General features: G+C 37.3%; 1 protein-coding gene across 2 annotated transcripts in view; it reads right to left on the bottom strand.

Moving 5' to 3' along the window:
* The window catches only part of LOC149553285 (heat shock 70 kDa protein 14-like), a 79,442-nt gene that overhangs the window by 16,914 nt on the left and 41,400 nt on the right, over window positions 1-21,128 (bottom strand). For both annotated transcript variants that reach the window (XM_089788758.1, XM_089788759.1), the window contains 2 exons: window positions 16,932-17,027; window positions 16,587-16,745 (listed from right to left, as the gene is read on the bottom strand). In XM_089788758.1, coding sequence (XP_089644884.1) covers window positions 16,587-16,745; window positions 16,932-17,027 — 255 coding nt within the window. The remainder of the gene's footprint in view (window positions 1-16,586; window positions 16,746-16,931; window positions 17,028-21,128) is intronic.

The raw sequence follows: 21,128 nt of genomic DNA, 5'->3' as shown, positions 1-21,128 counted from the left end.
TCAAGAGGGTTAGTGTAGCATTCATTTTCCGTTGTTTTAGTTTAGGTGTTTTGGAGTCAAGTGGTTAATTTGCCTTGAGTCAATTGACTCAAAGATTTTTAAGTGAATCTTAACGTAGTTTGAGAGTTGATTGTATAGTTTTCTTTAAAGAGTCAATTTCTAGGTCTTTATGGAGTCATTTAACTTGAGATCTTTAGCTGTCGCAGTCTGGAGTTGTTAGTTTAGTTTTCTTCAGAGAGTTAGTTTGTAGGTTTTCCTTGAGTCATTTGACCAAGTTGTTTAGTGGAAGTTGCTTAATTTGCTTTAGTTAAGGTGTCTTCTTTGGGTAGTTTAGCTTGAAAAATCTCAATTTGTAAGAAAGGCAATATGTCATACAACACAATTTGGCATTCTCCCAATAGATTTGTTTGGTTTATATCTTGAATACCTCTTGCAAAGATACGTTGAAATGGAAATTGTTCCTAATAGTTAATCCTTGAAAAATTATTTTAAACTAAATCTAGATAGAATTCCTTTGTTGTGTCTGGAATACTTGAGTCTATCGGTTAAAATATTTTACTGTCACTTATTGCACTAATTTCTTTCGAAGTTCTCAAAGTGAAGATGGAACTAGTGAAAAGTATAAATCTGCCTTAGTGCCACTATGGTTTTTCCAAACATGCTACAAGCTTCATTGCTTCTAAGACAAATAAAAGATGAAAAATAAAACAAAAGCAATATCAAAAGAAAAGTAAAGAAAGAAAGCCAAAGAAAAGAGAAATATAGACAAGTAAACCAATTTGGCTCTCTATGAGTGAATATCTACAGGAATAACCTCGTCGGGCTTGTAGACGTATCGCTAGTAGCGAGGCTCTGTCCATGATGTTTCAAGTAAGGGTATCAAAATAGCTAAGTCCAATGGATATAAGAAACTATCTAGGTTCTTGTCGAGCGAGGAATGAATCACTTGCACACATCACGAACAGAAAATTAAGGCTCTCAGCTCAATTCGTGGTTCCTCCAATTTTGAGTACAGTTCCTAGTTATGGAAAAGGTGAAAATGGAATAACTGAAGGTTCTTGATTCTAAATAAGGTTTTTATTCTTGAAATGTTTAGGAACATTTATTTGGGTGGATGCTAGATGTTGCGAGGTTTTCACATCATCGCCCTGTTGGTAAACAGATTGTTCTTTCCAATGTAACTCTTACATGTCCGAACCTGTGAGAAACAATTTGATACCAACAGTTGGATAATCTATCATGAGGTTGATAGATTTCCTCTGAATTGAAAGGTACAACTTCCTTATCAATGATATTCAACGAATTTGTTTGTTCCTAAGCTAATTGGGTACGTTTTTAACCCGAAAATGGAAGAGGAAAACCAAGCCAGCCCTAGACAAAACTAACACAGGCAGATTTTAGTTCCTAAATCTATCCAATGCCAAGAATCCACAATTCCTATGACTTCTTGATACAGGTAAGGCAATATGAATGCAAATTATGTGAATGCAATGAAGAAATGAATAATTGCAAATACTCTGATCTACAACACATTCGTTATTTGACATAAGATGCAAGATAATGTCCAAAACTGAATACAACAATGCTCTGATTGAATATATTCAGAAAATAAAACCCAAATCCTTTGATTCGAAGCAAAACTCTTCTTTGTTTTGAACACAACAAATACAATGCTCTGATTTTTATTTGCCTACAACTCTGGCAAAATCTTTTGCAAAAATCAAAACATAAAACCCCTAAATGCATGAAATGAAATACATAACATAAACTAATGTCTCCCCTCTACTCCAACAATACCTACTCTTGCAGAAAAGAAGAACCCTTTGCAAATGAAAAGGTTTTACAATAAATACATTCTCCAGCAATCATTTGGTTTCTTCCAGTGACTTTTCAGTTCTATAACCGATCTTGTGTCTTTGACTTCTCATATTTTTCCTTTTGAAAACGGATATGCTTATTAACTTTTAAAGTTAATAATGATATATATTAACATATTTAAATTATATTTTAACAATTGACATTTAAATATGTTAAATCAATATCAAAATCTTTCCTTTGTTGAGTAGACAGCAAAATAAATACTGCTACCAGGTAAAAATGGGTCATGTTTCGAGGGGCATATCTTTTGATTCCACCGTTGGATCGAGCTCGTCTTTGGATATGTTTTTCCAAACCTAATTATCTTCATTCTGACCAAAGCGATCGGAAAAATAATCACTAAGTCAAAACATATGAGCTACTGAATTTTGCTCTATATGACTGCTACAAAATCAGAATTGATAAAATAAAGTTTCCAGCCATTCTTCTTTCACATGCTATGTAACCCAGATGTCTTCAATTTGCCACTATGTTATCTTCCATGCTTACCATGTTTATTCCTTGCTGAATTTTGGAAGTGATTCTCTAGAATGCTTGTGGCAGAAAATCCCAAATGAAGGTTGAAAAGCATACCAAGTTCTCAGTTTTCCACTTCTCTGTTGTAGGTGAAATTCACACATTCTTGTAACAGCTACACTTTGAAAATAATTAACAAGCAATACTTCTTCTTTGCTATCAGGTCACTGGTTATGGAACACTCTAATTCATCCTTTGTGGAAATTTGACTTTTGTCTTCTCCCTTTGTGGAGAACTCCAAACTGACTGCGAAAGGCGTAGCAAAAAATGAATTTTCCACTTATTTAATGTCATGTTGATGTCCAAATCTTCAAGCAATAAATCATTATGAGATTACCATTCTTTGTTTAATCAATTAAGAGCCCTTTTCCATCTCTCTATTGTGGATTTGATGCTTGGTGGAAATTCCATTTTTTTAGTGTGAAAAGCGCACCCAATCTTCAATTTTCCACCTCCATGTAGTGGGCACAATTTTGATGAAGACTGATTCATAAATTACTTTTCTGAAGTGATCTTGATACTGGACCCCATATATCTTCATTTTGGATTGAAATTTTCCTTTTCTCTCATGTGGAAAACCGAACTTTGACTGCGAAAGGCGTAGCAGAAAATGAGTTTTCCACTACGATTTTCCCTTTGGTGGAAAATGAAACATTTTCTTCTCTAATGGAAAATCTGAAAATGACTGCGAAAGGAACAGCGAAAATGAGTTTTCCACTACGCTTTTCCCTTTGGTGGAAAATCCCAAGTTGACTACTCCATTGCAGAAAATTCAAGAAGTGCTTCTCCATGGTGGAAAAATAAACTTTGACTTACATTTGCTTTCACATTTGCATATCTGGACTCAATAACAATTCAATCCTTCATAGAGACTTTCTTAGAATCAAGGAATGCATTAGTGGAAATTTATCATGGGTGGTGACTTAAAAGTTTTAGAAATTGGGATACTTTTAGTGCGCCTACAACTGGCTTTGAATGGGGATTATGTGTTGCAAAGTGCATAAAAAATCCAGAATCTCTAGCAAAAGACAAGTGTCTATCCATTGGGCTACAGAGTCTATGCACAAATAAGATTATCAAAGAACTGCTTGCCGGGAGGGCGGAGGGGAGCAGGGCAAAACCAAAACTGAGAAAGCAAGAAATGGTAAGCTGAGCACCCCAAAACTGCGGAAACAAAAGCTTATTTACAAACACAGGTGAGGAGGCCTCACCAAAAGAAGAGCAAGCAGGATGAAACTCACACATGGCCATTAACCGGTAAGAAGTATAATCCTTTCCAGAAAAGAAACTTGCACTCCAACAAGCTGCAACAAAACCATTTCATTTCCATGACTTCATCATTGCTGAAAGTGAATCCGGAAGCATGCTGAAAATATGTGACCCAAAAATATTTTCCAAGTAACCATGCTTTGTCATAAATTTCTGATTCTTCTTTATCCTTTTGAATGTAAGATTTAGAATCATTCCCAATCTCAAACTGAAACTTAGACATCTCCAAGGAAAATATCATATCATCTTTATTATCCAAGCACTTGAGACTACCATAATCAAAACAATTTCCAGTATCCTTGGTGCTCTCAACATACAAATTTGCTTCTTCAGGGTGAGGATAAATCTTGACTAAGATAACTTTGTCACCCTTTTCTTTCATCAAATCTGAAAATCTTTCATTTAAAACAGAGATATAGATTTGATCAATAACTAAAATCTTGATAGGAGCATTACCATTAATTGGCAAAGAGAAGTATGAGCCTCTCCGGTAAAGTGGGTTATGTTTTGCAAAGTTGAACCAAAACCAAGACCTTTAGGAAAACTCTTCATGTCTGAATGCCACACTAATATAGTGCTGGAAAATAGTGAGCCAAAAACATTTTCCAAACAACCATGCCTCATCATAGACCTCTAATTTTTTGGAATTCATCTGCACATTACTTCTCATGTATTCAACCATTCTTTGTTGAAGAGAAAAATAATCACAAGCTTTTGGAAAGGATGTGTCAACATATTCGCACTCATAACTTCCAACTTGATCATTTAATATAGAAATTTCAGAATCTACATCAGGCTGAAATAGCATGAGTCTTCTTCACACATAGGGTCAATCCAAAATGAAACAATTTTATCATCCTTTGTAGCTATCAAGTCTGAAAAATCTTTATCCAAATTCAAAACTTCAATACTTGAATCGGTGTAGAAGAAGACTTATATTCAGCTGGCACCAAAGATTGATTAACTTCCATTTCATGACAAAGAAAAATGTAAACCAACTCTTCACGATGATGCAACACATTGTAAGGCACTGAAGATCTTTGTACAAAATTTGTTCTTACACATTTTTCTTCAATTAAAATTTCAGACTTAATTTGATAATCACTGAAACATGATCCAGCCTTTCCGTCGATACATAGTCCGTTGGGAATGCTTAACTTTGCAGTTTCATCAAAAGAAAATGATTCGAATACAGGATCATCATAAACTTGTGAAGATCGAAAATCATTTTTAATATCATCTTCTTCAAACTTAAAAGTTTCATATTCCGCTTGTGTAAAAACTAAGGGATGACTTTCAAAAGAAATATTATGCAAAAAATGATCTTCATTATTCTCTTCAAATCTGAAACTTTCAACAACAGGAGAAAAGGAAAGCATGGGTAAATCCTCATTTTCTATTTTGCTCACCATTTCCTTGCCGCCATAAAGAGTGTCTTTGTTCATTGAAATTTGTGCCTCCAAAAGCTAGGGTATTTCTTTTTCTCCAAGAACCAAGCAATTGACTGGTATTGGTTCTTCTTTTATTGATTTTTCTTCAGGTAAACTTGCTGAAACATACTTCCCTTTTCTTCGGTCTTCAACATTAAAATATCCTTGGATCACACACTTTAACAATAGAGTGGATTGATGATCTTCTGAGGGATTTAATCCTTTTCTTTCAGCTTCAGTAATACTTTGTTTAAATGCAGTCCAAAGGAATTGTAAGTTAGGATCACTCTCAGCGTTTATTTCTTCAAATGTGGGTTTCCTTTTGATTTGCTTTCTTGGTTAAACCTCTTGCTCATTCAAGATTGAAAAATTATAGGAAACAAAATCAAGTAGGACTTCTGAAACCACTTCATCATCCACCTTTAATTCATTGCTTATCTGCAACATCCTTTCCTTACAGTTCTATAATAACTTTGTCTTCACCTCTAGCTCTTTCAATTTGTGATACCTGGCACAGACACCTTTCCATAACACAACTGGTGCATGATCTTCTTTGATACTCAGGCTCATTTTTCTCCCGTGAGTAATGCTTTCTCTAAAGCATCAAATAAATCATGCAGCACTAGATCATTAGTTTGATGAAGTTCAATCAAAGAAGGATCTGGCCTTCTTCCTTTCACAAATTTAATCGGCATGGTCTTTTAATAATAGAGTTGCCAATCTCCTGCAGATAGAGATAATAATAATTCTGAAAATGAAAACACCAAACTCCTCAACCAAAAATTATGAGAATCAATAACAGAGTCGCCAATCTCTAGATAGTAGAGATAATAATAAAATTGAGGAAACAATCTTCGACACTAATCTTCTTTTCTGCTTCCCCAGCGGAGTCGCCAAAAATCTATTGGTAAACAGATTGTTCTTTCCAATGTAACTCTTACGTGCCCGAACCTGTGAGAAACAATTTGATACCAACAGTTGGATAATCTATCATGAGGTTGATAGATTTCCTCTAAATTGAAAGGTACAATTCCCTTATCAATGATATTCAATGAATTTGTTCGTTCCTAAACTAATTGGGTACGTTCTTAACCCGAGAACGGAAGAGGAAAACCAAGCCAGCCCTAGACAGAACTAACTCAGGCAGATTTTAGTTCCTAAACCTATCCAATGCCAAGAATCCACAATTCCTATGACTTCTTGATACCGGTAATGCAATATGAATGCAAATTATGTAAATGCAATGAAGAAATGAAGATTTAATATTTAGATTTCTGCAATAGGAATATATGCAAATACTCTGATCTACAACACATTCGTTATTTGACATAAGATGCAAAATAATGTCCAAAACTGAATACAACAATGCTCTAATTGAATATATTCAGAAAATAAAACCCAAATCCTTTGATTCGAAAAAAAACTCTTCTTTGTTTTGAACACAACAAATACAATGCTCTGATTTTTATTTGCCTACAACTCTGGCATAATCTTTTGCAAAAATCAAAACATAAAACCCCTAAATGCATGAAATGAAATACATAACATAAACTAATGTCTCCCCTCTACTCCAGCAATACCTACTCTTGCAGAAAAGAAGAACCCTTTGCAAATGAAAAGGTTTTACAATAAATACATTCTCCAGCAACCGTTTGGTTTCTTCTAGTGACTTTTCAGTTCTGTAACCAATCTTGTCTCTTTGACTTCTCATATTTTTCCTTTTGAAAACTGATATGCTTATTAACTTTTAAAGTTAATAATGAAATATATTTACATATTTAAATTATATTTTAACAATTGACATTTAAATATGTTAAATCAATATCAAAATCTTTCCTTTGTTAAGCGGACAGCAAAATAAATATTGCTGCCAGGTAAAAATGGGTCATGTTTCGGGGAGCATATCTTTTGATTCCACCATTGGATTGAGCTCCTCTTTCAATATGTTTTTCCAAACCTAATTATCTTCATTCTGACCGAAGCGATCGAAAAAATAATCACTAAGTCAAAACATATGAGCTACTGAATTCTGCTCTATATGACTGCTACAAAATCAGAATTGATAAAATAAAGTTTCCAACCATTCTTCTTTCACATGCTATGTAATCCAGATGTCTTCAATTTGCCACTATGTTATCTTCCATGCTTGCCATGTTTATTCCTTGCTGAATTTTGGAAGCGATTCTCTAGAATGCTTGTGGCGGAAAATCCCAAATGAAGGTTGAAAAGCATACCAAGTTCTCAATTTTCCACTTCTCTGTTGTAGGTGAAAATTCACACATTCTTGTTACAGCTACACTTTGAGAATAATTAACAAGCAATACTTCTTCTTTGCTATCAGGTCATTGGTTATGGAACACTCTAATTCATCCTTTGTGGAAATTTGACTTTTGTCTTCTCCCTTTGTGAAAAACTCCAAACTGACTGCGAAAGGCGTAGTAGAAAATGAATTTTCCACTTCATATTTAATGTCACGTTGATGTCCAAATCTTCAAGCAATAAATCATTATGAGATTACCATTCTTTGTTTAATCAATTAAGAGCTCTTTTCCATCTCTCTATTGTGGATTTGATGCTTGGTGAAAATTCTATTTTTGAGTGTGAAAAGCGCACCCAATCTTCAATTTTCCACCTCCATGTAGTGGGCACAATTTTGATGAAGATTGATTCATAAATTACTTTTCTGAACTGATCTTGATACTGGACCCCATATGTCTTCATTTTGGATTGAGATTTGCCTTTTCTCTCCTCATGTGGAAAACTGAACTTTGATTGCGAAAGGCGTAGCGGAAAATGAGTTTTCCACTACACTTTTCCCTTTGGTGGAAAATGAAACATTTGCTTCTCCAATGGAAAATCTGAGAATGACTACGAAAGGCGCAGCGGATAATGAGTTTTCCACTACGCTTTTCCCTTTGGTGGAAAATCCCAAGTTGACTACTCCATTGCGGAAAATTCAAGAAGTGCTTCTCCATGGCAGAAAAATGAACTTTGACTTCCATTTGCTTTCACATTTGCATATCTGGACTCAGTAACAATTCAATCCTTCATAGAGACTTTCTTAGAATCAAGGAATGCATTAGTGGAAATTTATCATGGGTGGTGTTGGTTCCCAAAACCGCAGGTTGGAATCCTACGAGCCTTGCCTGCTCGATGCTGGGATATCCAACTAGTTAAGGCCAACTTGACGGGATTGATCGATGCGATCTAAATCCCCTGCGCTTCCGGCTCTGCAAGACCGAGGCCGATGTACCTGATCCTGGACAAAACACTTAAATCCAAGACACTTAAAACAGATCGATTAGAACGCGAATACAATAAAAGTTTTCCAAATGGCAAGAAATATAGGAAAACTTTAAACTTGCAATTTATGAACTGAGAACAAAAGTAAATGATTGAAATAATGTTTTGAATAAAGAATAAATATAGATTAATGCAACAGATGAATATATTAATTCTTCAAAGGCAAGAAATGAAACATTTGCCAGCATATGGATTATGAATTAAGAATAAAAGACCAGTGCTTAACTAAATGGGTAATAGAGTCAATATTATTAGTTGAAACGTACAACTTTATAAAGTTCAATATATTAAACTATAAAAAATTTAATAATTAGACGCGACTGATCAATTATTTAAATGCAATTTCAAATTAGTCTAAAATGCACTTTAACTCCTGCAGAGACAAATTAGACATAAATACGAAAAATAATTAAATATTTTACAATATTTATGTTTATCTAATTTAAAATGCAATAATGACCCGTCCACTTATCCAAATATTAAAATATTTATAGAAAATAATAAAAAACGTTTATAAAGGACACAACTTAATAAAAAATTAAAACTCTAATGCAAATAAATTAAATAAATACTTCTTATTGATCCGGAAATAAAATCGTACTGGAGACACTCCTTACGAATGATCCATCCAATACAACTCGACTCCAGACACACACAAGAATTCAATCGAAAATCCACCATCCACAGGCTTAGTTCAAAAATTTATTTCTCCACCAATTAAAAGAATATAATACATCATAAAGTATAAAATAGGTAAAATTTTAAAAATATGGATATGAATTGTCTTCTATCTTCAGTCTCCCCTTTGTTTTACATCACATATATATAAACATCCAAAAGGGGCAACAGTTACTTTTCCAAATGTTGCGACCCTTTATAAAAACTAAACAGTGTTAAAAAATTTGAAACAATAACTCCTGGCAATTTTAATAATTCCTTCAAAATATTCAACTGTTGGGAAGTGCTCATATACCTCAAATAATTATTTTAACCATATACAAGCTAAAGAACGATTCCCGATGGCACAAATTTATCATGAAATTGCTGGCCAAGACCATAGCGGGTGAAAAAGTTTTCTCCTAAGGTGCGACATTTCTTCGACATGGTGAAACTTGCACATGAATCTGCTGCTAATGTAGTCTTCTTGCCCTCGAACTTCTCCGTAACTCTTTTGCTTGCTGATGGCTCCTTCATCCGCATACACGCTACATGAGCCTGTAACAAGACAAAAATTGTTAGATTGAATGAATTCGCAAGTGAGAACAGGCAACTAAATCCCTAATGCTCCCGAAAAAGCGTTTGACTGGAATGGCATGAATGCTGGATGAGAAACGAGGCATAAACTCTTCATGTGATCATCTGTTTTTGACTCTAGAGTTAAATCCTGAATGACTGTTGCAAACAAATCTGTTCCCGCAAACTGCTGGAGTTCATCATTATTGGTGGAAATGGCAAACATGACAACAGATCCACAGAATATACAAACTTTTGCCACAGCTTCGCTATCAGGCCATGATAAGACTTTTAACCATATCTGGAGTGCAGGAAAAGCTGCATTGCTATGGTTGAATCAGAAACTTATTAATGACTCGGATGCAATCTTTTCAGTACCAACTAAAGAAGAGAATTCCATGCGGTGAAGTTGTTCAATTTGTTCACTTGGTGGTAGACTCTTATTAGACCAGTGGGAAGCCAATGCTGCTAACAAACCACAAGTCTCTCGAGTCAAATCTCTCAGTATCTTTTCTCCCATAACCCCTGCATTTAAATCTAGTGCAGAACCATCACCACAACAATCCGGCATATTAGCTCTTCCTTTCTGTATGGCATGATTTACTTATGTGCTTCATTTATAATGATGGCATTTTTGTTGTGAGCATAGATTAATGACAAAGAAAATTATGACCATTTACTTCCTTGCAAACGGTGGTTCAATGATAAAAACCTTCACTTCATTCTGATACTATACAACACTACTCTTTCATTGCTACTAATGATTCACAACTTTGTGTCTTGGTCTCTTGACAATTACTTTCATGTTTTGACTTTTATGTCACTGTTCTGCAGATTGACGCTCCTTTTATATGCTTTCTTCAAAATAGGCAACATAAATGCTTCCTTTGCGTACTGTTACTCATTTTGAATAGGTTGAAAGGTACTGTATTGGAATAGATACAGCTGATCTTTCTACTAAGAATTTTGACGAGAAAGGTACATGCTGATAGTGTAATCAGAAACTGTAGTTACTTTTGCTCTCAAGTTCTTCAGCAGACCTCAGTAACCAAAGGATTCCCACAAACAAATTTACTTTCAGCCTCGATCTCTTTTCTCATAATGCAAACATTTCCGCCTCCAAGCATAAAATCTAAAATTTTACATCAGATCAATGCTACGCATCAAATGCTTTGAACAGATTTTTAGAATATCTTAACAAGACTCATCTTGAATGCAAACTCCATCTTGTGGTGAATGATCTCTATAAAAATTGACGCATTAATGTCTTTGCCTCTGTTATATATTTTGTATGATAACTCCGCCTGTGCCATGTCATGCATTCTAACTTCATATTTGGGTACTTCCTCTTTTGTATATTTGAAGACTCGTGAATATCGTATATGTGAATTGTTTGGATTATAAGCTTGAACAATTTGCTGTCAGCAGGTAATATAGTGACCATTATTTCTGGACATGCAGTTTGACCTGTTCTGTCAAAATCTTTGACTCTATACAAATGCCTTAACTATTTGCTACATAATGTTAACAAGCCTGTATAATGACAGAATGAATTTAGATCTATGTCTTCTCTTTATTATCTTGGTAAATTCTTGGGCACCAAAGTCTGCCTACTCCAGATAAAGACAACCTTCAAGTATTCTCCTGAGGCTGGTATAGCAATTCTGGTGATAAGGGTTTGCTTGGGCTTCTGGTCTCCCTGTCTATGATAGTCTTTACAAAGATAACACTTAATACTCCCTGTACATACCAATGCCACATGCAAAAGTTTACATTTGTAGAGTGTTCATGTAAGAATCTGTAAACAAGCTCTTGTTTGAAGTGAGTAATCCTTATTATAATCTGAAAATAAAATATTGATCTCCATCATGCTTCACGAATGGAAGCTCTAACTCCTGTGAAAATCTAGGCTCCAGATTTCATATTGCTCACTCTTCAAAAAATGGAAGCTAGAATTTTGGGTTCCATCAGGTGGCGATTTAAATGTTTTAAAAATTGGGATACTTTTAGTGCGCCTACACGCCCCATTCCAAAATGGGACCCCCTCATTTTGTCGGTAGCTTTAGGTAGTAGAGAGAGTTCGGCAACAGTTTGGGATTTGGAAAGCCCTCTTAGAAGATCAAATGTGAAAATTGAGCAAATTGGCAAGATATGGCCCAGTATGAAAAATCTTTGAAAATTGCAAATTGTTGCTTAGTGCCAAAAAAATTGAAAATTGAGAAAATATGACCAAGTCTAGAAGTGAAAATTTAAAATAAAATTGGGTCAAGGATGCTTAAATTTTCCTAAGTGTGAGTAGCACCTCTTCATCTCAAGTAGGTGGAAGAGGAAGCACCTCTTTGTCTCAAGTTGGGGGTAATGGAAGCAACTCTTTGTCTCAAGTAGGTGGTAGGCAAAGCATCTCTGTCTTAAATTGAGAGTAGAGAAAGCACCTCTTCATATCAACTTGGATAAGGGAGGGAAGAGTGTGTGCATTCATTTATATCTTAAATGCAAGAGCTTAAAATTTGAATCTAAAGGCTCAAAATTCTAGAGAATAAGGCACTATAGCTGAAATGTGTGGTCGTGCAAAACTTAAAAAGCAATATAAACAGCCCCTCGGTATAACATGTGGACTTGGTCCAATTAGACCAAGCCACGAACTGATAAGAGGGCTTAAAAGTGGGCCCCATGGCTGGCATAGGGGCTCTACAGGAGGGCTTAAAAGTGAGCCCCATGGCTGGTGTATGGGCTTAGGAAGGCCTAAAACTGATTAGTTGGGGTCATGTAATGCAATGTGTAGGCATTATTAATCTACCTGGGCCTGGGCCTGAACCATATCCTCTTGCATGTAAACTCAAATTTTGCAATCACGACCTAAGTTATAATGGGTCATGCCCTAATCAGCTAGTGTGCAGCACTGAAATGAAAATCATATGGACTTAAGGCCTTAGATCTGGCCCTTTGTTCATGCACATAAGCCTAATCAGGCCCAAAGTCCAAAGATCAGACCTTATCCAAATAAGAATGGACCTAGCAAACATGGTAGCTTGGAAGGATAAATCAGGCCTAAGTGTGATACAAATGAAGTCAAAATTGTGCCCTATACATCAAATGTGTGAACTTGAATTCATAGGGCAGACCCTAAATGAATTGATGAACCCCTAAATCTTGGTGCAAGGCCTGAGGTCAGATCTTTAGATCCTAAATGAAATGTATGGGTTTAAATCTCAAAGTGAAATATGCCTTAGACCCTCATGCACAATCGGAAAGTTTGAGATGTAGCAACCAAAACCCCCAAACCCCCAATGCAAGTTTAAAATAGGACCATCAATGAATATTTTTATTGGCAATGAGCAGACTCCGCAACCTATTGACCCTCACGCGAACACAGGGTGTGTATATCCTTTGGCACCTATCCTCCGCACACCCACCAAACACACTCCTTCCTACCTTACACCCTAGCGGAGCTGCAGGGTACAAAGCTCCCCTTTACTTACTTTTACCCAAACACCCACATACTAACATGGAAAGCATTAGGTAACGCGGCTGGGGTGTGGGGTGTGATCACTTATTAACCATAAGTATGCGCACTTAACTAGGTGAGCACGTTGAAATTAATTGTGCCACAACATGCAAACCAAAGTTGTTTACCATCCTTGAGACAATCCGTGGACAAGCATAGAAACCCAGATGGGATACTGAAACAACAATTGACCTGTTAAATGGGACGGATAAATACTAATAGATAGTGAAAGGGACTTGAGTTGGTAATCGTAAGTGATGGGTGATTGGGTAACCAGTCAAGTCAAAAATTAAGAACATGGCTGAAAGACTAAGGCATGAAAGATAAAGGTTTAGGATTTGAATCTTAGGGGAATAACATGTTGTCTTACCAACCAAATCCAGATAACATGGCAAGTTGAAAACTAATGTTGGAAAACATGACATGTTGGCCCATGTATGACAGAGTTTAGCCCATAATGAAGGCATCTCAGATTGGGTTTTTATGGGCTAATGGTGATGAAAATCCCAACATTTTTGGTGACTCAGAGAGGATGCATGCCTACTAAGTATATGATCAATGGCCTTAAGAAATCCACTGAGCACGGAATGAAGACTGCATTGAGCATGGAGTGAAGACTGAAACAACATGAAAGGACTTCTCCCACAACTAAACAAAACTCAAAATTTGAAATACTTTTTGCTCGTGCACCTCTTGGAAAGTATAAAAAATCTACCCTACTATGTACATATATTGACAACAATGAAATTAAACACAACAATTGACTGACTCGTTGAAGCAACAACCCCTTCTAATATTTTTTTCGGTTTCTTTCATGCACATGGACAACCAGCCAAAGCAGCAAACATAACAAGCACTTCTCATACTACTGGAATGCACTTCTCGTACTTCTTGTAGAGGCTCACTAGCCCATATTTGTTCCTCAAGGGAAAGAACAGCTTTGTCAGCTTTCTCTTCCTCAACAAAAGAGGGAAGCTCTTCAAATAAGAGGATTGGATCCTCTTCTTCATGTTTAGTCTCAGTCTGCAGACAGGTTTTTTATTGTACAACCTTCTCAATATCCTTCTGCAACTTCTCTTTTCCTCCTCTAGCTTCCCCTCTCATGGAAGTTATGTCTTTATCCTCTCCTCCAAAACTGAAATTTAGGGCAATCAACAGAGTGTGATAGTATCCAGTATAGAGAGTTGAGCAGGCGAGGCCTTTTGCACGGGGAGAGGAAGGAATTGTAGCAGCAGGCTAAGAGCCTTGGAAAATTGAATTTTTTGATATGGAAGGCTCACACTAATTAAAGGTCAGTATACTAATCTCTATTCCAAAAAATGGATTTGGAAAAGAGCTAGGTGAGTGATGCTCCAAAAGCTTGGAATGACAAATTTAGGGATATGGGTTGCCTCTGCTTTGCAAGTTTCTCCTCAAACTGTCTCTTTTAGGCCTCCACCTTGCTTAAATTCTTGCAATGGAGAAGACCTTCTGAAACTTGGGTCCTTTTCAGCCACTTGCCTTGCAAGATTTTTGTCATGTTGCCTTTGGTGTACTTTTAATTGCTGCTTTAGTTCTGCAGCCCTGTCCAGGTGTTTGTCTTCTGGATAACAACATTAATAGTTGAAGGACCTTATGAGCTAGTTCTTTCAATGGCATATCCAACCCTCGTTATCTTCTAATTTGATGCAACTATCCAACTGAGACCCAATAAAGAATTTTCAACTCATGGCATTATATATCTTCTATATATAGGGGAACGGCTAGAACCTGATTGGAAATCAAGCCGAGGCTCAAAAATCTATGGGCAATGTCCACAACCTGATCTTGAAGCTCATTAATCTCCATAACAATTGAGAGTCAAGGCCGTATGGAGGACAGAACAGGGATGGGAAGGTGCCAAGCAGATAGAACATGCTGACCATTTAATGTTGCAAAAGAAATCAGGCAATAGCCGATTTGCAGGTCAGACTGATATTGATAAAAAGAGGGTGAAGGTGCACAATTATCATGTTATGGGGGCTGATAGGCTGCGATTCAATGGAAAGGCTCCATATTAAAGCATTTATATAGACTGTGAATTCATAGAAAACTTGGAAATCATGGAAGATTAGAAATGATCTTTATACATACCAACACTAGGACTACTTGAAACCAATTTGCCATGGTGTCTGATGAATTGCCTTCAAAGGTTGTTGGCATTAAGGAAAACACCCAAATTCTCAGGGAATGATGAACTTATATTGGTTCACCAGGAGATGTTCTTGAAGCTGATTTGAATCTATGTCTCAACGGACGGTGGGACATGCTAGAACTGTTGTACAACCAGTAGATGTTCTTGAAACTGATTTAAAGTTTGCACTCATGCTCGGGATACAAGTCCCAAGTGAACATGTGAAACATGAAAACAACCTCCATGTGTGGGACCTTGGACATGTGAGGTTTAATCACTAATGAAGATTGGCTTCCTTTCCAATTAAAGTGTTGTCTTGAACCAACCCAACATGGTGTGTTAAACCAGAGAAATCCACCATGTTAAACAAATCAACACATAGTGTTAAACCAACCTAACACCTAAAAACGTACTACTAATCTAACATAATGCAAGGTAAGGAAAAATTTACAGTTGCTGAGCATAAGCCGCTATAAAACAACAAAAGAGAACTGAAAGAATATCTTACAAACTTGCCTTTATAGATGAAGCATTACTCAGATTAAACATTGGAGTTCAAACCCTAACCACAATAGGGTTAGATCACAAAACAACAGATCATATGATGGAAAATAAATTTATATTTATTGCTTTCTTTTTCCCCACTTTATTTCTAATAAAGTCACTTTTAAAATATTTTCCTTTGAATAAAATATCATATTTTTAATTTTTTATTAAAAACAATATTCCACTTATGATTGGAAGAGAAGTTCAACCTGGCAAACTATAAAAACAATATTCCACTTACGATTGGAAGAGAAGTTCAACCTCACAAACTATAACATTAACACAATGGAATGGCATACTTCATTTTGCCATATGACTTGGCAATTTCATAGACCCACTCCATGTTGACCTTGAGCTCTTAATCTTTTTCTTTTTAACTGACTAACAGAAACATGGAGATATATAAATATGCACACACACTACACTATAGCTACCAGGTTACAATAATTGATTGGAGGTTCAAAAAAAGCAGAAAACAGATTGATTTGAAAATAAATAATTTGTTTAGACAATTATAGGTTTTCTGTAGTTCAGAAATCTAAACCAAAGCTGACAAATCAAGCCATATTAAGAACAATGCAAGACTCTCTCTGCATTTAAAAAAGTTCAAGCAAAGACTATCAAGATGCTCCATTTTTTGGTAAATTTAAGCTCAGTGTGGTTGCAGGCACACAAAGAACAGAAGGAAAGGGAAACCTAAGCATCTTTCAGACTCAGAAAATGAAAAAAAGAATTAAGCATTTAGACATTCGACCTGTCCATTAAGAGCTATAGGAGATGTAGATCCAGTAGAAGCATAACCATTTCCAGTATCATCCCCAATTGCATTTGCTGAAAGCTCAGCACCCTTATTCTTTTCCATTTCTCCAGAAGCCGGTGACTCAGTAACTGGAATTTCCACCTCCTCTATAAGCTGAAGCATACGACATTTTTTTCTTTTATATTGCTAATCATTTACAAATATATTTCTCATATAACCATCATCATGAGGCTAATACAAGATCTTGCAAGCACAACCATGAGACTAGCTTAGAGTTCCATTAAATACTTTGAAACATTTCACACAATTAAACAAAAATGAAATCAAACCGATACTTACAGAGGCTGAATCAACTGTTATAATGCCATGCAAATTTAATCGAACTTTCACTTTGATCTTTGGTTTCTCAGATTTAGTAGCTTGGAAAGGGCCGATCTGAACATGCATTGTATTGTGCATTAGTCTCAATTTTTCAGCCCATCAAAATCGAAATTCTTATCTTACCAAAACAAATGCAATAAAAGGAAGTCCACTTAATAAGAGAAAGAAAGCAAAAGCAAACAGATGGTATTAAGTTTTATCTATTAAGGCTATCATAAGAACTTTGAGGCTAGACTAATTGAATACATACTTGAAGGAATGTTTTAAGTGAGCTTATATCATTTAAGTGAAGATTTTGTTTTATATTATATGGATACAGAGGTCCTTGTATTCACTAAACATTTACAAGTTTTTATGGGTCTTAAGTCCTATGTGCTAAATCTGAATGGAGATACCTAATTGTATTAAGTGCAAAAATTAAATGCAAATATAAATTGAAAAGTGCAAATATAGAAATTTTTACGGGAGCTGTGCTGGGCTGCTGTTCTTGGTGCCTTCACTGCTACCAGAAGCAATCGGGGTCAATCACTGGTCTCCCTGTCTCTGGACTCCTTTTCCATTCGCTGCTCTCTGCACTACACTGAGCGCAGTTGCTTCCACATTGTGTTCATGTTCTTTTCTGGTGGTCAACGGATTTTCAACTGCGATCTCTCAGCCACTCCTTACTGATCCACTGAACTACTTGCGTCTGTGCCACTACCCTGCATTGATTTTCAATGTGATTTCTGTGACTGGAACATCTCTATGCACTGTTACTACCCTGCAAATTGGTAGTGATTTCTGTGACTGGAACAATTCTTGCTACGCTGTTTCTACTCTGCAGATTGACAGTGTTGTCCGGACTGTCCCCGACTTTGCTGCTGTAGATGATCACCATGTCTGCCTCGACTGAGACCTCCAGTCTCAACCATCCTTTACTTACCAGAGGTTATATGACAGACAGCTAAAGCTGGAAAGAGAGAATCAAAACCTAAGAGACACAGTGCAGTCTCTCTCTCAGATAATTCTGGAGCTCAAATAACAGACACAGTCTAATACTAAACTCCTCAGCAGCTTCTCCACTACTCTCACCTTTGAGGCAGTGGGCATTAAATCTCACCTTAACTCTGTTATTGGGCAACCTGACAAACTTGACACCATCAAAGACAACCAAACCAAAATGGTGGCCAAGCATTCCTCTCTAATGTCTGAAACTGAATAAAAAGTTTATACATGGACATAGTTATGCACTGGTGCTGCAACTCTTTCGATGTTGGGAAAATTGTCCTTAGGAAATTTGAGGACAAGTGTATGAGGCATGCTTGCGAGCTAAACCTGAGAAATCCGTGGCCTTCCTCCTTCCCCTAAGGATCCTACCTCTGTTGGGCACTCCTTCCTCAAGGATCAGCTCAATATCTCCGATATTACACTTGACAAGTGTTGGTTTGGCTCAGATGGCACCCTCTACCTTTGGTTTCTTTCCCCATCTGACAGGCTTCGAGCTCTTAGGGCAAAGAGGAAGTTATTCCCTATTCCCACTAAGATTTATATGGATGAAGATCTCGCAAAATCACAGATGACAGAGCTGATACACTCCAGAGGTCTTGTGCCACAGGCAAGGTGTGACGGAAAATGGGCAGTTATTCGGAACCTTAGAGCACTTATTCGTGAGTCATGGTCCAGCGGCTTGGAATTGAGACATGCCTCCAAGGCCAAATGATGGTCCCATTAGCAATTGTGCAAGAGTGAGCCCTCTATCAGTTCTAGTTATGCACTAATGCTGCACCTCTTTTGATGTTGGGAAAATTGTCCTCGGGAAATTGGAGGACAAGTGTATGAGGCTTGCTCGCAAACTGAACTTGAGGATTCGTGGCCTTCCTCCTTCCCCTAAGGATCCTACCTCTGTTGGGCACTCCTTCCTCAAGGATCAGCTCGGTATCTCCAATATTACACTTGACAAATGTTGGTTTGGCTCAGATGGCACCCTCTACCTTTGGTTTCTATCCCTACCTCATAAGCTTTGAGCTCTTAGGGCTAAGAAGAAGTTATTCCCTCTTCCCCCTAAGATTTATATGGACGAAGATCTCATGAAATCATAGGTGATAGAGCTGATACACTCCATGGGTCTTGTGGCACAGGCAAGGCGTAACAGGAAATGGGCAGTTATTAGGAACCTTAGAGCACTTACCCGTGAGTCATGGTCCAACGACTGGGAACTGAGACATGCCTCCAAGGCCAAATGATGGTCCCGTCAACAATTGTGCAAGAGTGAGCCCTCTATCAGTTCTCTAGTCATCAACTGCTAGAATGGCAATGGATATTTATGGTCCTTGCCTAATACTTTTCCAGATGTGATTAGGGCTGCAGATATTATGGATGTCACTGAGACTCATGAGAGTCCCCTTCGTCCCCTTTCTGGGTATGCATGGTACAAGTGGTTATCAATGTATAGGGAGGAGGTTCGTACTTCTGGAGGAGTTCGAGGCTCGAGGGTGTTGCTTGCTTGATAAGGGATGGTCTTTTCAGTACCATCTCAATGGTCCATTCCGACACCTCTGCCAGACTCTTGCGGATCAGTATTACTCATACCAGCCATCACCATACAGACATCTCAATTGTCGTTTGCTACTTTCTGTCGACCTCTTCTCCAATCACTATGAACAATGTTGAGGATGGTGACCCTTTTACAGACTTGCACGAGTGCATTTCCAAGTTCTCGGCCATAAGCAATATCATCATCTTGGGGAACTTAAATGCCCATACTAGAGATTTGCAAACTCCTCTTCATGACTGTGGTTTTGATTTGACTTGTACTTTAGGGACAGATTCTGCTAGTTTGTGGCTTCAACACCTTTTTGAGGATTGTCGTGGACCTCTATCATGCTATGGTCGCCACCTCCTCCAATTATGTAAGTTCTCCAGTTTTTTGATCCTGAACGACCTCTCTTGCTTTTCGGGCTCAAAGCTCTTTACTTGTTGGCCCTATTGTGGTGGTGCAAGCACTATGTCCTTGCTTGTGTTGATATGGGGGTGACTGATCATGTAGTGGGGGTTGATGTTGTGGCGACTGCTCATATAAAATGGACATTATAAAACCCTAAAATGGTCAATTTTAGAGGTTGCCCTAAAACGTTCTTATAAGTAGCTAAGATGCATAATGCATTACAATGAGATCCCTTTGTGACACTTATCCACAACCCCAAGTTGTCCTAGCATACCCTATCGATTTATACATATGATCTATCTAATCCACAAGTCCAAGTTGGCTTTGGACACCAACAACTACAGGACCATCATGATTGGGCACACCTTTGCCAAACTTTATGCCATGGTATTGAACACTATCTTATCTAGAGAGCTTGACAGGAGACTCTACCAGGCCATGGGTCAAGCCAGTTTCAAACTAACTACCAAACCATGGATCATATCCTGACACTACTTCCTATCATTGAGGAAGCTCAGCACCACTCGATGAAAGACTACAGTTGTTTCATAGACTTTTGAAAGGCCTTCGATTCCACCCCTTGGTTTGGCCCTTTTTCAAAGGCTTAACAACATTGATTTAACTAAGACCTTACAAATAGCTAATATGAGCTTTATGAGATAGTGATAGGTAGATTCATGACTCTCGAGAGCTTCTCCAACCCTATCCAGAGTGCCATTGAGGTGAAGCAAGGCTGCCCTCTCTCCCCCATCTTGCTTGGCATCTACATTGATGAGCTAGAGGAATTGCTCAGGGATTCCTTGCTCCCTATGGATGGCTACCACTTGCACCATATCGTGATCTCCATTCTCCTATTCACTAATGATGTAGTTCCTTTGGCATACTCTCTAGAAGGTCTTCAAAGGCTTCTAGATGGTGAACCTAGATAAGACTTGGATCATGGTCTTCAATTGCCTAAAGACCTCGCATCTCATTTTTACTTTCAGGGCCAAGAGGTTGAGATTGCTTCTTAGTACACGTATCTTGGAGTGAGGTTTTCTAGACCCTACTTCTTCTTGAGACCTGCCATCCAACCCAGATTTTGCAAGGAATTGGGCTCCCTTGACATGTTGCAGAGACAATGCTTCAAACATCATTTTCAAGATACATTTACATTGTCCCTCTGGACTCCTTAGTCAAACCAATAGTGTTATATGGCTATGTGGTATGGGGACCTTCTCTCCTTGACTCAA

The sequence above is a fragment of the Cupressus sempervirens genome, chromosome 6, assembly GCF_028749045.1.
Source record: "Cupressus sempervirens isolate cs-2001-9-10 chromosome 6, ASM2874904v1, whole genome shotgun sequence".
NCBI lineage: Eukaryota > Viridiplantae > Streptophyta > Pinopsida > Cupressales > Cupressaceae > Cupressus > Cupressus sempervirens.
Note: the sequence above shows the minus strand (reverse complement) of the source record. Positions and strands in the feature narration are given on the sequence as shown.